Below are 15,185 nucleotides of genomic sequence, written 5' to 3' on the forward strand. Positions count from 1 at the left end.
ACAGCATGGGAAAACAAATGGTTCTTTCTTTGAGATAAAATATTGTTTAAACACAGGCAGTCAAATGTTTTAGCTCACAGAAAGAATCAGCTGTAATCCTGTGCTGTCCTGTCTGTATACCCTTTTGCTTCCTCTCCTGCCCAGGAGCTGTGGTATGATCAGACCGTGTACCTTCAGTCAGACACAGCCATTACACAGTACACAGCAGGGGCACATTTATAAGATTATCTCAGCATGGGAACATTTTTTTTAAATACGCATTCAATTCTGGAAGTTATTATTTTTCCCAGATCTATTGATTAAAATGAACTTTTTTTTCCCCAGAAAACCCCTTTAATTCCCGTAGAGGGACTAGCAAAAAAGTGAATACAAGTTTTTTTGGGGTTTTTTTTGTATAAAAGTTGCCCCTTTTTCCCAATTCAAAAATAAAAAATAATAAAAAAGAAACAAAATTTTGTATAGTGCAACCACAATGGTTTCATCTTTGAAAATCTAAAATGAACCCTCTAATGATCAGGCCTGAATGATGTTTTCCAGGCTTGGGACAAAGGTCTTCAGGGAAACAGTGACTGCAGACTGCTGTCTCAATTCCCTGGCATTGCCAGTGCGAGGGCTGTCGCTTGACCTCGTGTGTGCGACTTGCATACTTGCAACCACAAGCTGACTAGTCTCATTTGGCATTCTTTCAGTTAATGTATCTAGTCGTTGTGTGACTACCCGCTCTCACTGTGAATTCCGGGGAAGTGATTGTGTGTGCACCGCATACGTCACTACATGGCTGTCTGTAGGTCACATAGATTGATTTAAGACTTTACTCCCAATCCTTGATTACCCCTTTAATGACCAGTACATTTTTTGCTTTTTTGCCTTTTTCTTCCCTATTTTCAGCAGAATTTTTTTTTTCTCTTCATAGATGTGTGTAGGCTGTTTTATGCGGGACTAATTGTGAATTTTTTTTAGCCTCGTTTTGATTATCTAGTTAATTCAGAAAAATAAATAAAATTCCATTTTCGGTCAGTGCAACTCCTTCCAAAAACTGCAATAAAAACAAACAAGCAAATGCCATGTGTACCTCAAAATATTATACATAAAACCAGCTCACCTACAAAACTAGATCTCATGGGACTCCATGTCTGATGAATTATTATTTATTTATATAGCGCCATTGATTTCCTTGCGCTGTACATAAGAAGGCGTTACTTACAAAATACAGATGTCACTTACAGTAAACAAACTAACAATGATAGACTGGTACAGAGGGAGGAGGACCCCGCCCTTGCGGGCTTACATTCTACAGGAACGGGGAAGGAGACAGTAGGTGGGGGGTTGCAGCAGCTCTGGTGGTGGTAAGGAGGCAGGGTGGTCATGGCAGGCTGTAAGCTTGTTTGAAGAGATGGTTTTTCAGGTTCCATCTGAAGGATCCAAATGTGGAGGCTAATCGGACGTGTTGAGGCGCAGAATTTCAGGGGATGTGGTATAGTCGTGAGAAGTCTTGGAGGTGATTGGGTGAGGAACTAATAAGTGTGGAGGAGAGAAGGAGGTTTTAGGAGGACCAGAGATTACGTAAGGGAATATATCGGGAGATTAGTTCAGAGATGTACGGAGGAGAAAGGCTATGAATTAATGATAAAACGTTACAGGAATAATTTGGAATTGTAGTTTGTTTGCAATTTTGCTGCACTTGGAATTTTTTTTTCTTTTTTTCAGTATGTTAGTTGTTAAAGTGAATGGTGTCATTCAAAACTACAGCATGTCTGGCTATACAGCCATGATGACGTAAAAATTAAGTTATAGCTCTTGGATGAAGGTGGGGACGGATGGACAAAAAGGTATAAAAATGATAATAAAAGGCCCCCTCCTGAAATAGTTAATGGCAGTGAGAATGAAGCAGAGGCTGTGCTTTATCTCTGCTTTGTGTTTAATAGTCATTTTGGATAGATTCATGATCTAGACCTGCAATGAAGCAGAGGTTTGAGGACTAGCTGAGTTGTTGCTGACAGTATTGATAGCCTTTGAATCGCAGCAAACCCGCATGTATAATATCTATACATGCAGATTTGCTGCTTTTCAATGTAAATCAATAGGCGCAAAATCGCACCGGAATCGCGCCTTGGCGGGTACCCGGGTCAGGAGAGGAGGCTGCTACTCCTCTCATCCGATCGCTGCTCTGACTGATAACAGCGAGAGCAGCGTGGATGGGAGAAACGGCAGCCTGCTTCTCCCAGCCTGCGTGCCAGCGCCAGTAAAAAGAAGAATCAAAAAGTAAAAATAAACCTTCATAATAACCTCTCCGGCGGCCCCCGGTGTCCTCCTGGGCGATGCTGTCCCATCAGCGGCTCGCTGCACACTGTGTGGCTCTGGTGATCAGTGACGTCACCGATCAGCTGATGGTCGCGTGACCATCAGGTGATAAGTGCCGCTGCAATCAGCTGATGGTCACGTGACCATCAGCTGTTTGCTGAAGCCGGTTATCAGTTAATCGGTCTCATGACCGATCAGCTGATGCTGCCACCGCGGGGACCCCATCGCTGAGTCACGCCTCACTTGTCGTGACGTCAGCCGGGGGTCACGTGCTGCCTGTGAGCGGCTATCGATAGCGCCGCTCACAGGCAGTATCAGCAGTACAAGGTAATTAGAAAGAAGCTTGTATTTATCATTAAAACACACTGGCATTTTTTATAAAAGTACCGGACAACCCCTTTAATAGCTATAGAACATTGTTGGCTAATGGCCCCTTCCACGGCTACTAATATCAGACCCCAGCGATCGGCTCTCCCTCTGCTGGTTATAAAAATAAGAGGGAGCCACGCCATTTTTTTTTTTTTTTTTTTTTAAATTTTATTTAGGCTTTGTGCCCATAATTCTGACGTAGCACCGCTTTGGACGCAAATTCTTACTGCGTCCATAACGTTGCATTCTATTGAACGCAGGTAAATCCGCATGTGTTCACTGAACCATGCGGATTTACCGCATTCAATACTTTCTAGTGGTCAAATTAATGTTTGGAGACTAGCGACTTCACAAGAGAATTTGACATGCTGCGGTCCTGAAAGACGCACCAAATGTCAGTGTCCACGGGTGATCCGCAGCCTCTGATGCATGCATAGTGGACGTGGGATTTCTAGAGATCCCATCCACTATACTGTAACATCTGGACGCTGCGAGTTTGACACTGTATATACACGCAGCGTCAAACCTGCTGTCGCTCCTGACCATGGCCACGTACCCAAACTCACCCGCAGCATGCCAATTTCTGTAGCGGACACGCTAGTCTCCGCTGCAGATTTTGACTGATTGTAGTGTCATTATATGCGGTGGATTCACATGTACCAAAAGTGCAGCATTATAACTCCGCGTTTTGGACGCAACATAAATACGTTGTGCGCAAAGTGCTGCTGAGTGCTGATCGGGGAGGGGGGGGCGTAGGGGCTAACGAACCAGCTGTGAGATGTTAATTATGGCCAGGGAAAATGTTTGTCTAGTGGCACATTCCCAGGCTAAAAAAAAACAGCTCACCACAGTCGCATAAATTACGTGAATAGAAATGCTAATGAAGATTGGGTGAATGGGACCAGCTGACACCCAGCTCTTTTGTTTGGTGATGTGAAGGTGTCAATCAGACCTTTTCATGACCAAACAAAGTAAAGAAACACACAGACGCAGTTTAAACACTTTATTCGAAATACAACAGACCCATTATTTAATCATCTAAATCAACCAATATACTCACCCCAGTTCTTATGGTAATTCAAGGGCTTAAGCAATGTCCCACCAACTTAACTTGGCTCCAAAAATCATTCATTGATGCTCAAAAACGCTTAAAAAAAAAAAACATGTAAAAACGTGTCAAAAACGCATGTAAAAACCGCATGCGTTTTTTCTGGCAAGGAGAGACAAACGCTCAGGAAATTTCTACTTAAAATCTGCATCGTGGGCACATAGCCTCAATGAAATAATTTTAGATGACGCCTACATACACAAAAAAAAAATGGGATTATACCATGAAACCAGTGTTATCATAGTGGGCTCACCTGTCTGTGCTGCTGCTTATCTTACTAATAATGTAGGGCAGATGTCGCCATACTTCCTCCTTCCTTATAAGCCCACTGTTAGCATATGTTGTGTCTTTATAGGGTGGATCCATGCAGTGTATACTCCTCAGGATACTCTCGTTTTTGGCGGCAATTTCCTGCATAGTTTCAATATCCCAATGCAACTACGCATCTATAGCATTGAAGACCGAACACGGGTGAGTCCTATAAAAATGTGCAACTAATTCCACCAATGCGACCGGTTTGTTAAAAATTAACATGACCTCTTATTTTTTATTCATTATTTTTACACACCTCTTCAGGTCCCCACAAAGTTTCGATACCCTTTTTATTATGAGATGTGCTGGTACGTTTTGGAGCGATATATTTATTGCATGACAAGGAGATCTCATCTCACCAAGGACTTCCAGAGAGAGTCACTGAGTATAGGTGAGTGCCTTATTACTGAAAGACTGCACAGATGGTCCCTTTTGTGTCCCGCTCGCTCGCTCTTTGTCCCGCTCGCTCGCTCTTTGTCCCGCCCGCTCGCTCTTTGTCCCGCCCGCTCGCGCTTTGTCCCGCCCGCTCGCGCTTTGTCCCGCTCTGTTTATTTTTCGTAAAAATAAATGAACGATTTAAACTTTTGCTTCTTGCTGCATACACTTCTATTTTAGGCTTAAAGTGCATTGAAATCTACAGTGACCTTTGTCCAACAACCATTGTGTGAAGCCATAAAAGAGTTTGCTCCACAATTGACATTTATTACCTATACACATGGTCAGTGATAAATATCTAATTGTCGCAAGGGGTGTGGGGGGCCCAGCACTAGGACCCAGTGATCACTAGAATGGTATGCTAAGCTTGCCTGAATGTGTGGGGCTATTAGTCCTGACCTTATACAGGACTGGTTAAATGCCAGGGGTCAGGTAATTCATGTAGAAAACTGGTGTCACAACTTTTTGAGTTGTGTTTTATTGATGCATAAGAGAGATTTTATTGTCTGTTTCTAGAAGACTCCAGCATTTTGCCTACTTTGGCACCAAATCTTATTAACATCATTCTAATTAATTTTGTTATTTTTCTTTCTATCCTCAGATTTGGAGCTAAATGGTCGGAGAAGGCCAGAAACACCGTCATCATCTTCGTCTTCATCTTCTTCTTCAAACTCTTCTTCTTCGCCCTCCTCATCCTCATCATCCGAGTATGATGACTCTTCAGATCAAGACTGGGAGGAGGAAGAAGGTTTGAGTAAAAAAGAGAGAGAAAGAAGAAGGGTGGAGAGAGATATACAAAGGCGGAGAGAACGGGAACGACGACAGAGGGAAAGATCACGGCAGCGGCATGAGGAGAGGCTTCTTATGTCCAGAATTCCTGCAGCACACAGGCCTCTTACACCACCCCCATCTCTGCCTACACCACCCTCACCTCCAAGTATGCCCCATTCCTTGACATGGTTTGAGATTGAAGGTCTACATTGCCTTGTTAAGAAGCTTGAATCTCTTCCTCCACACAAGAAGTGCCTTCCTGATGGCATTCATGACCCAGATGCTCTAATCGCAGACATCAAGGTGAGTGTCACTTCTGCGTGTTTTTGCCTAATGTTATTCGAAAGCTTTTTAATAAAAAAAAAAAAAGAAGCAGAAGGTGTTTTCCATTACTTGAACAACCACTTCTCAATTGCTATATTCCCATATTTTGTCTAAAATAACAAAAGTCTGTACTCTGCTCCAGTGCTGGCACCATTCCAACGACTTTGGCACCGTGGATCATTTGACGTTATGTCATGTGAGCCCTGCAGCTAATCAGCGCCTGTTGTTGGGCTGCGTTACTCTCACTTCCATCGGACGTAACTAATATTTGGAGATCACAATGCGGCCGCTCTAACTTTTACCGGGTGTCTGTTTTGACCTAAGGAAGTGAGCGTGGAGCTGCCCAATAAGGGGCACTGATTGGCTGCAGGGCCCCTGTGACATAACAACATCATGAGAAGCCAGATGCTGATGTCGCTGGAACGGCACCAGAGAGGAGCACAAGCTGTTATTATTTTAGAAAGGGGAATATAGCAATTGAGAAAGGGTTGTCCAACATTCAAAGTAACTTCCTATGCTTAACTTCATTAATCCTAATTGCTAGCTAAGCTTCAATGGAGTTGTGTTGCAGTGTCCCTGCACAATGGGTAACCAGGAGTCCTATGTTACACTGTTATTGCATAAAAAAGATGGGACTAGTTCTGAGAGTATGTTCTTGGCCGCCAGTACCATGCATCTAAATTATTGTGATCTTGTGGGCACAATAGTGAGCGCTCTTGTATTCTGTATGAGAAAGCCACAGACTGACGTCTGTTAATGGCTTGCCACCGGAAGAACAATGCGATCGGCAGTCCGAAACCATTAAATCGTCCACCAAGTACAATGATTGTAGCATGTCAACGGATATCAGAAAGACCATTCCATTATGATGTCTCACTTCCTTGAGTTTTCGCATAAGTAAAAACTGGTCCGAGTCTTATCAGTGTTTTGGATCATCGTGTCATCCATGTTTGGTTAAGTGTATAAGTTTTACCGTCCGTGTTTCATCACTGATTTTCTTGTATGGAAAAAGAAAAAATTAAATTGCAAATCTTCTCCTGAGCATTTTACAGACTGCGCATGGGGACCATACTGTACTGTCTGTGATTTTCACGGACCCATAGACTTATATGCATTTTTTTTGCATGATTCCGATCAAAAACAGACATGATTTTTGCACGGATATATATGGTCCACAAAAAAAACCCACATGTGAATGGTCACATAGACTATAATGGGTATTTGTTTTATCTGTGAATATCAGGAATAGAAGACTTACGTGGTTCATGGATGTCTGAAGAATGAGGAATAGGAAGGTTTTATATGAAGCGATTACAGCACTTGAGGAAGATGAGAATTTATCTTGGTGCAGATGGCAAAGTCAGGCCAATTTTCTAATCTGTAATGGGTGAAAACTCTGTGACTCTGCATGGGGTGATACAGATAGTACAGTTGAGTATTCACCAGCAGATATAAAACGGGCAGTACATTTTTCTGTATAGGCCTCATTTGTTTGGATAGCTAAGAGAAGTATTGGTGACAAATCCATACTTCCATGGACTGAACAACTGTCAGGAGATTGTGCTGTACAGTGTACGTTATGGCGACACTATGCAATACTACATAAAAACGTACTTTACAAGCTGTATTTCATTGGGACTTTATTAAACGATGTGATCTTTATGGGTGCTGTGTACTGGTACATGTGGTGAACGGTGGGATGCTACATACCTCTTTTTCATATCACAGTTTTTTCATACATAACTGTGTTATTGTATTTGGCAGAGCGTGTGAGACCCCCAACAGCTAAAGGCACTGGTCAGAGCTCACAAGCCCCTATTTGTTTCACCGCTAGGAATTAGTGGTAATGGGCACATTGAAACACAAATCTATGATGGTCACTTTCACCACGGTGTCTGGATCTCCTGGTGTACAGTCTTTGTTCTGTTACCACTACATATATTACATTTTGTTTTTAATCATACATTGCCTTCCACTTTTGGGTACTGCCATAAAAGCCATGTACTCACATTGCCATTCCGCTACACAGTTGCCTTTATCCCCTCCTGGCTTCCATTCCTGACAGGGGACGTCACTTGGCTGCTGTACACATCTAGCAGCCGCTGACTGGCTGCAGCCTTCACATCATGTCCGAGCCGGAAGAAACAATCTGTCTTTAGCTCGGATGCAGAGTGATGGCTGCAGTCTGCTGAGAAGACAGCACATCCCTGGGCTGATTAACATGGCAGTCATTTTTCTCGTACGAGTAAATCAGTCCACGTTTCATCTGTATTCAGTCCGTATAGAATTTCCACGCACCATTGATGAGTATGTGCTACTCGGCAGGGCCTCCCACCAGGTCCTAAAGCGACAGCAAATCCAAAGATCTCCGAGGGACCATAGAGATCCTTGTAAAAATCCAGTCTTTATTCCAGAATATTTAATATATCAAAGCAGTGAGGAGACAAAATTAGAGAACATTTCTTGCCAAATGGCCTGACTGTATTTCAGCTTGAGACTTGGCCGAAACACTGCTCTGATGTTTTAAATATTTTGGAATAAAGATTTGATTTTTACTAGGAGCTCTATGGTGTCTTGGATATCTTTAAAAAAAAAATAACAGGGTTCTCTTCCCATAATTGCACAACATCTCACGTTAACCGCTTCCCATCACTTCGCTGGCTTTTCACATCCTAATGGAGAGTGTGCCTTTCCATTAGGGCAGGGGTGGGGAACCTTTTTTCTGACATGAGCCTTTTGGATCTTTGGACCATCACTCTGGGGCCGTACAAAATTGTCAGCTTGAAATTTATCCTGCTATAGTTTGGTCAAACATTTAATTAACTCACCCCAATGTGATGGCTGGAGCTGCCATAGTTTATAGCCTATTAGATTGTGCCTGAGTCTTGGTCTATTATGCAACCTGTCTGTGTACGGCTTTATTCACACATCAGTATTTCATCAGTGTTTGGATGCCAAAACCAGAAGTGTCTCCAAAACATAGAAAGGATGACAATATTTCAATTATCGTTTTTCTCTGTAATTTCCACTCCTGGTTTTGACATTAAAATACTGACCTGTGAATGAGGCCTAACACTGACAGGCTGGATAATGTTCTGTACTTCATGTGTAGTACACAGTATTACTAATGCAATCAAAAGATCTTGTGAGACTAAAAAATATTCTAAAAAATATATTTTTAAGTGTTGGAAAAAAACACAAATAAAAAAATAACTTTTTGCTCTGAAAAGTTTTATTTTATTGTAATTACAAAAACTAAAAACGATAGATATTTGGTATCATTGCTTCTGTAACAACCAGTACAAGATAAAGATGTTTATCCTTCACTGTGAACAAAAAAAAAAAAAGATAAAAAACAGCCGAATTTCCATTTTTGTAAATTCCGCCTCACATAGAATTAAATAAAAATGATTGTAAAGACAGTTAGGTCCTGAAATATTTGGACGGTGACACAATTTTCGCACTTTAGCTGTTTAGCAAAACATATTCAAGATATACTTTTGTAATCAATATGGGCTTAAAGTGCAGACTCTCCGCTTTAATTTGAGAGAATTCCCATCCTAATTGGAGTAAGGGTTTATAAATTACAGCTCTTTAATATGTAGCTGCCTCTTTTTAAAAGGGACCCAATGTAATTGGACAATTATCTCAAAACCTCTTTGATGGGCTGCATGGGCTATTTTCTCATTAATCCATCATCAATTAAGCAGGGAAAAGGTCTGGAGTTGATTACAGGTGGGGCATTTGCATTTGGAAGCTGTTGCTATGAACCCACAACATGATTTCAAAGGAGCTCTCAATGGAAGAGAAACAGACCATCATTAGGCTGAAAAAAGAAGATATCCATCAGACAGATGGCAGAAATATTAGGAGTGGCCAAATCAAAAGTTTGGTACATTCTGAAAAAAAAAAGAGAGATCACTGGTGAGCCTGGTAGCTCCAAGAAGGCCTGGATGTCCATGGAAGAAAACAGTGATTGGTGATCTCCGAAAAACTCCTTCACATTATGCACCCAAGTCAAGAACACACTCCAGGAAGTGGGTGTCTCAGTGTTGATGTCTACCATAAAGAGAAGACTTCATGAGCGCAAATATAGAGGCCTGACCACACTACGTGCAAACCAATAATCAGCCTTAAAAATAGAAAGGCCAGATTAGACTTTGCCCAAAAAGATTTAAAGAAGCAACCCCAGTTCTGGAAAAGAATTCTTTGGACAGATAAAACGAAGATAAACTTGTACCAGAATGATGGGAAGAAGAAAGTATGGAGGGCTTGGAACAGCTCATGATCCAAAGTACACCACATCCTCTGTAAAACATGGTAAAGCCAGTAAATGGCACGGGCATGCATGGCTTCCAATGTCAGTGGGTCACTAGTGTTTATAGATGATGTGACTGAAGAGAGGTGCAGACAGGTGAATTCTGAAGTGTACAGGGCTATACGTTCTGCTCAGATTCAACCAAATGCAGCAAGGTTGATTGGACGGCGCTTCACAGTACAGATGGACAATGACCCAAAACATACTGCGAAAGCAACCCACAACAAGGCAAAGAAGTGGAATATTCTGCAATGGCCGAGTCAATCACCAGATCTCACCCCATCGAGCAGCATTTCACATGCTTAAATCAAAACTTAAGGCAGAAAGACCCACAAACAGGCAACAACTGAAGTCAGCTGCAGTAAAAGCCTGGTAAAGCACCACAAAGGAGGAAAACCAGCGTTTGGTGACATCCGTGGCTTCCAGACTTCAGACAGTCATTGCCTGCAAACGATTCTCTACAAAATATGAATAATGCTCATTTACCGTAAATGTTAATTTGTCCAATTACTTTTGAGCCCCTGAAATGAGGAGGCTTTGTAGAAAAATGGTGGCAATTCCTAAATGTTTCACAGAATATTTCTGTTAATCATTTTTAATTAAACATGGAAGTCTACAATTCAATTGCATCTCACTTGTCTCATTTTAAATCAGAAATAGTGGCATGCAGAGCCCAAATCATGAAGGTCACTGTCCAAATATTTCTGTGCCTAACTGTATGTATGCCAAAATTGTACCAATAAAAGCTACAGTTTGCTATGCAAAACAAGCTGCTATTGAACACTGTACTCGAAAAAAATACATTTTTTTCAGAGTCAAATTTTTTTTTAATGATTTTCTTGTGCTAAAGTAGTAAAACATGAGAAAAAATGGTATAAATTGAAAAACCATATAATCGTATCAACCCATGGTATAACATGGTATTTATTTTGCACAGAGAATACAAAAACATAATGCTAAAATTAAATAATTAAATTGCTATAAAATATAAAAAAAATAGCAGAATTCCCATGAAAAGTTAATAAAGGTTTGCGTCTACAAAAAAAATTACAATGTTATGGTTCCTGGAATGTGACCATGAAAAAAATGCAAAAAAATCCCCATAGGCTGTGAATAAACTGTGTACAGAATTATTAGGCAACTTCTATTTTTTGATTACCGTAATTTTCGGACTATAAGACGCACCTAGGTTTTAGAGGAAGAAAATAGTGGTCATGATGCACTGTTATGGGGGAGGGTGTCTGCTGTTGACACTGTTTATAGGGGTAATGTCCCCAATTCTGTACAAATATCCTCATCCTGGTATATATAGCCCTCCTTCCTTTTATACTTGGCCCCCATCCTGGTATGCTTGGCACCCCAATCCCCCATCCTGGTAGTATGCATGGCACCCAAATACCTCATCCTGGTATGTGTGGCATACCTCATCCTAGCATGCATGGCACCCCTCATCCTGGCATGCGTGGCACCCTTCATTCCCCCCATCCTGGCATGCGTGGCACCCTTCATCCCCCACCCCCCCATCCTGGTATGCATGGAACCCTTCATTTCCCCCTATCCTGGTATCCTGGTATGCATGGCATCCTTCAACCCCCCCCCCCCCCTCCATGCTGGTATGCATTGCACCCTTCATCCCTCGCCATCCTGGTATGCATGGCACCCTTCAGTACCCTCCCCACCCCTCTCATCCTAGTATGCATATAACCCCTCATCCTGGTATGCATGGCACCCCCATCCCCATCACACTACACACAAAAAAATAAAGGATTCTACTCACCTTCCCTCTGCTCCAGTGCTGCATCCTGTTCTGCTGCCAACTGCTGATCACACGTGAGATGAGCTGCCGGAATAGTCACTGCTCCCCAGGCTTGGGCTATGGGCATGTAGATCGCATGTGCCCACTATTAAAGAGCATGAATATTCCTTAGTAAATATTCATTTTCTCTAGCAGTGGGAACAGTGTAGGCTGCAGCAGGCGGCTGCTGCCTCCTGTGCCTGCTCCTCCGCCGTTGCTGCCACCCCCACCACCCAAACAACAACAGTATAATATAGTACATTCGCACTATAAAATGCACCACCCACTTAAATCCAAAATTTTGAAGGTGAAAAGTTTGTCTTATAGTCAGAAAAATATGGTAATTTTATTATTGAACAGCAACAGTGCTGTCAGTCAGTCCAAAAAGGTTAATAAACTTGAAACCTGAATATTTAACCCCTTTACAGCCCATGACGTATTAATACGCGTCTGTGCCCTGGGACTTAAGAGCCTGACCCGTATTAGTACGTCATGGCGATCGCGCGCGCACACAGGCTGTGCGAGCGCGATCGCTGCCGGGTATCAGCTGATTGTCACAGCGGACACCCGGTACTATGTGCAGGGAGCGGTCCCGCACCGCTCTCGGCACATTAACCCCCGAAGTCTATCGCAGCATTGCCGAGGCAAGGGGAGGTGATCGCAATACTCACCTCCTCTTCCGGCCTCCAGCGCTGTCTGCCGCGGCTTCCTGGGTGTTGCCATGACGACCCGATGTCGTCATGACAACATCCGGGTCACCAGGCAGCAGGAACATTGTTTGTTTGGTCGTGCACTGCGCATGACCAATCTTCTCACTGTGCAGCGCTGACTGCCTGCATGGCACAGGGATGGTGCTCCATCCCTATGCTATGTAGGCGATCAGAATAAAAAAAGTGAAAGTCCCACAGTGGGAGTAAGTAAAAAAGTGTAAAAACTCTCAGAAAGTGAAAAAAAATAAATAAAAAAAATTGTAAAAATATTTAAAAAAAAAAAATAAGAAAAATAATCCACCAAAAATAAAAATATAATGTACCCATCAATAAATATTATGAAAAAAAAAGCAAGCAAACAATAAAAGTACACATATTTGGTATCGCCGCGTCAGGAACGACTTGACCTATAAAACTGTCCCACTAGTTAACCCCTTCAGTGAACATGGTAAAAAAAAAAAAAAAAAACGAAGCAAAAAACAATGTTTTATCATCATACTGCCAAACAAAAAATGGAATGACACGCAATCAAAAAGACGAATATAAATAAAAATGGTACCGTTGAAAACGTCATCTTGTCCCGAAAAAAACAAGCCGCCATACAGCTCCATCATCCGAAAAATCAAAAAGTTATAGCTCTCAGAATAAAGCGATGCAAAAAAGTAATTTTTTCTATAAAATATAATTTGTGTAAAAGCACCAAAACATAGAAAAACGATATAAATGTGATACCGCTGTAAACGTACTGACCCAAAGAATAAAGCTGCCTTATCAATTTTACCACACGCGGAACAGAATAAAAAAAAAAACAATTCCTGAATTGGTGTTTTTTGTTTATTCTGCCTCCCAAAAATCGGAATAGAAAGCAATCAAAAAATGTCACGTGCCTGAAAATGGCACCAATAAAAACGTCAACTTGTACCGCAAAAAACAAGCCGTCACATGACTCTGTAGGCCAAAATATGGAAAAATTATAGCTCTCAAAATATGGCGATGCAAAAACTAGATTTTACAAAAAATGCGTCTTTTAGTGTGACAGCTGTCAATCATAAAAACCCCATATGATTCTGGTATCGCTGTAATCGCACCAGCCCGAAGAATAAAGTCGTCTATTCACTTATACCGCACGAGGAACGGCGTAAAAAATAAACTCTCAGGTTAGGGTTGTGCTAGGGTTAGGGTTGTGCTAGGGTTAGGGTTGTGCTAGGGTTAGGGTTGTGCTAGGGTTAGGGTTGTGCTAGGGTTAGGGTTGTGCTAGGGTTAGGGTTGTGCTAGGGTTAGGGTTGTGCCAGGGTTAGGGTTGTGCCAGGGTTAGGGTTGTGCCAGGGTTAGGGTTGTGCCAGGGTTAGGGTTGTGCCAGGGTTAGGGCTGGGGTTAGGGTTGTGATGGGGTTGGGATTTTTTTCAAAAGTAAGAATAAAAAATGACAATATGGCGACTAGTGTTGAGCGCAAGTGCTCGCTACTTGAGTTTGCATCGGGTGCTCTGGTATGCATTGAGTATCGTGGGTATTTAAGTGACATGCTCGAGTCTCCGCCCCGTATGCTTCGCGGCCAAAAAAACTTTGCGGGGATTGCCTGCCATGCACGAGCGATCCCCGCATGTTTTTTTTTTGGGGTGTCTAATAACCGTGAAACATGCGGGGCAGGGACTCGAGCATGTCACTCGAGCACACGCTGTACATGGTGCATACCTGAGTACCCGATGCAAACGCAAGTGGCAAGCAAGCACTTGCGCTCAAGACTAATGACAACTTATTCAATATGATGACCTAATGTTATCAAATTCTGTGTCGTACCTCTGGGTTCAAAATGTTCACTATACCCCTTGATAAAATCCTTGAGGGGTCTAGTTTCCAAAATGGGGTCACTTGTGGGGGGTTTCCACTGTTTAGGCACACAGGGGCTCTCCAAACGCGACATGGTGTCCGCTAACAAATTGAATGGAAAATCGTCTCAAATTGTTAGCGGACACCATGTTGCGTTTGGAGAGCCCCTGTGTGCCTAAACATTGGAGCTCCCCCACAAGTGACCCCATTTTGGAAACTAGACCCCCCAAGGCACCTATCTAGATGCATAGTAAGCACTTGGAACCCCCAGGTGCTTCACAAATTGATTCGTAAAAATGAAAAAGTGGAAAAAAAAATACTTTTTCATTTTTACAGATTAATTTGTGAAGCACCTGGGGGTTCAAAATGCTCACCACCCATCTAGATAAGTTCCCAGGGGGGTCTAGTTTCCAAAATGGGGTCACTTGTGGGGGGTTTCCACTGTTAAGGCACATCAGGGACTCTCCAAACGCAACATGGCGTCCGCTAATTATTCTAGCAAATTTTACAATTGAAAATTCAAATGGCGCTCCTTCCCTTCCGAGCCCTGCTGTGCGCCCAAACAGTGGTTTTTCCCCACATATGGGGTATATGCGTGCCCAGGGGAAATTGCACAACAAATTTTTGGGTCCATTTTTTCCTGTTACCCCTGCGAAAATAAAAAAAAATTGGGTCTGGTGTACAGATACACACTGCCTACTAATGGTGTATGCTGTGTATGATGACAGGCTGGTATACTGCTACACACTGCCTACTGATGGTGTGTGCTGTGTATGATGACAGGCTGGTATACTGCTACACACTGCCTACTGATGGTGTATGCTGTGTATGATGACAGGCTGGTATACTACTACACACTGCCTCTTGATGGTGTATGCTGTGTATGATGACAGGCTGGTATACTACTACACACTG

General features: G+C 42.4%; 1 protein-coding gene across 3 annotated transcripts in view; it reads left to right on the forward strand.

Moving 5' to 3' along the window:
• Positions 1 to 15,185, forward strand: part of KDM2A (lysine demethylase 2A) — a 188,078-nt gene that overhangs the window by 74,742 nt on the left and 98,151 nt on the right. For all 3 annotated transcript variants that reach the window (XM_073686145.1, XM_073686144.1, XM_073686146.1), the window contains exons 10-12: positions 4,134 to 4,249; positions 4,355 to 4,481; positions 5,127 to 5,599. In XM_073686145.1, coding sequence (XP_073542246.1) covers positions 4,134 to 4,249; positions 4,355 to 4,481; positions 5,127 to 5,599 — 716 coding nt within the window. The remainder of the gene's footprint in view (positions 1 to 4,133; positions 4,250 to 4,354; positions 4,482 to 5,126; positions 5,600 to 15,185) is intronic.

This window comes from Phyllobates terribilis, unplaced genomic scaffold (genome assembly GCF_046119375.1).
Source record: "Phyllobates terribilis strain yellow unplaced genomic scaffold, ASM4611937v1 Scaffold_5__5_contigs__length_657084704, whole genome shotgun sequence".
Lineage (NCBI taxonomy): Eukaryota > Metazoa > Chordata > Amphibia > Anura > Dendrobatidae > Phyllobates > Phyllobates terribilis.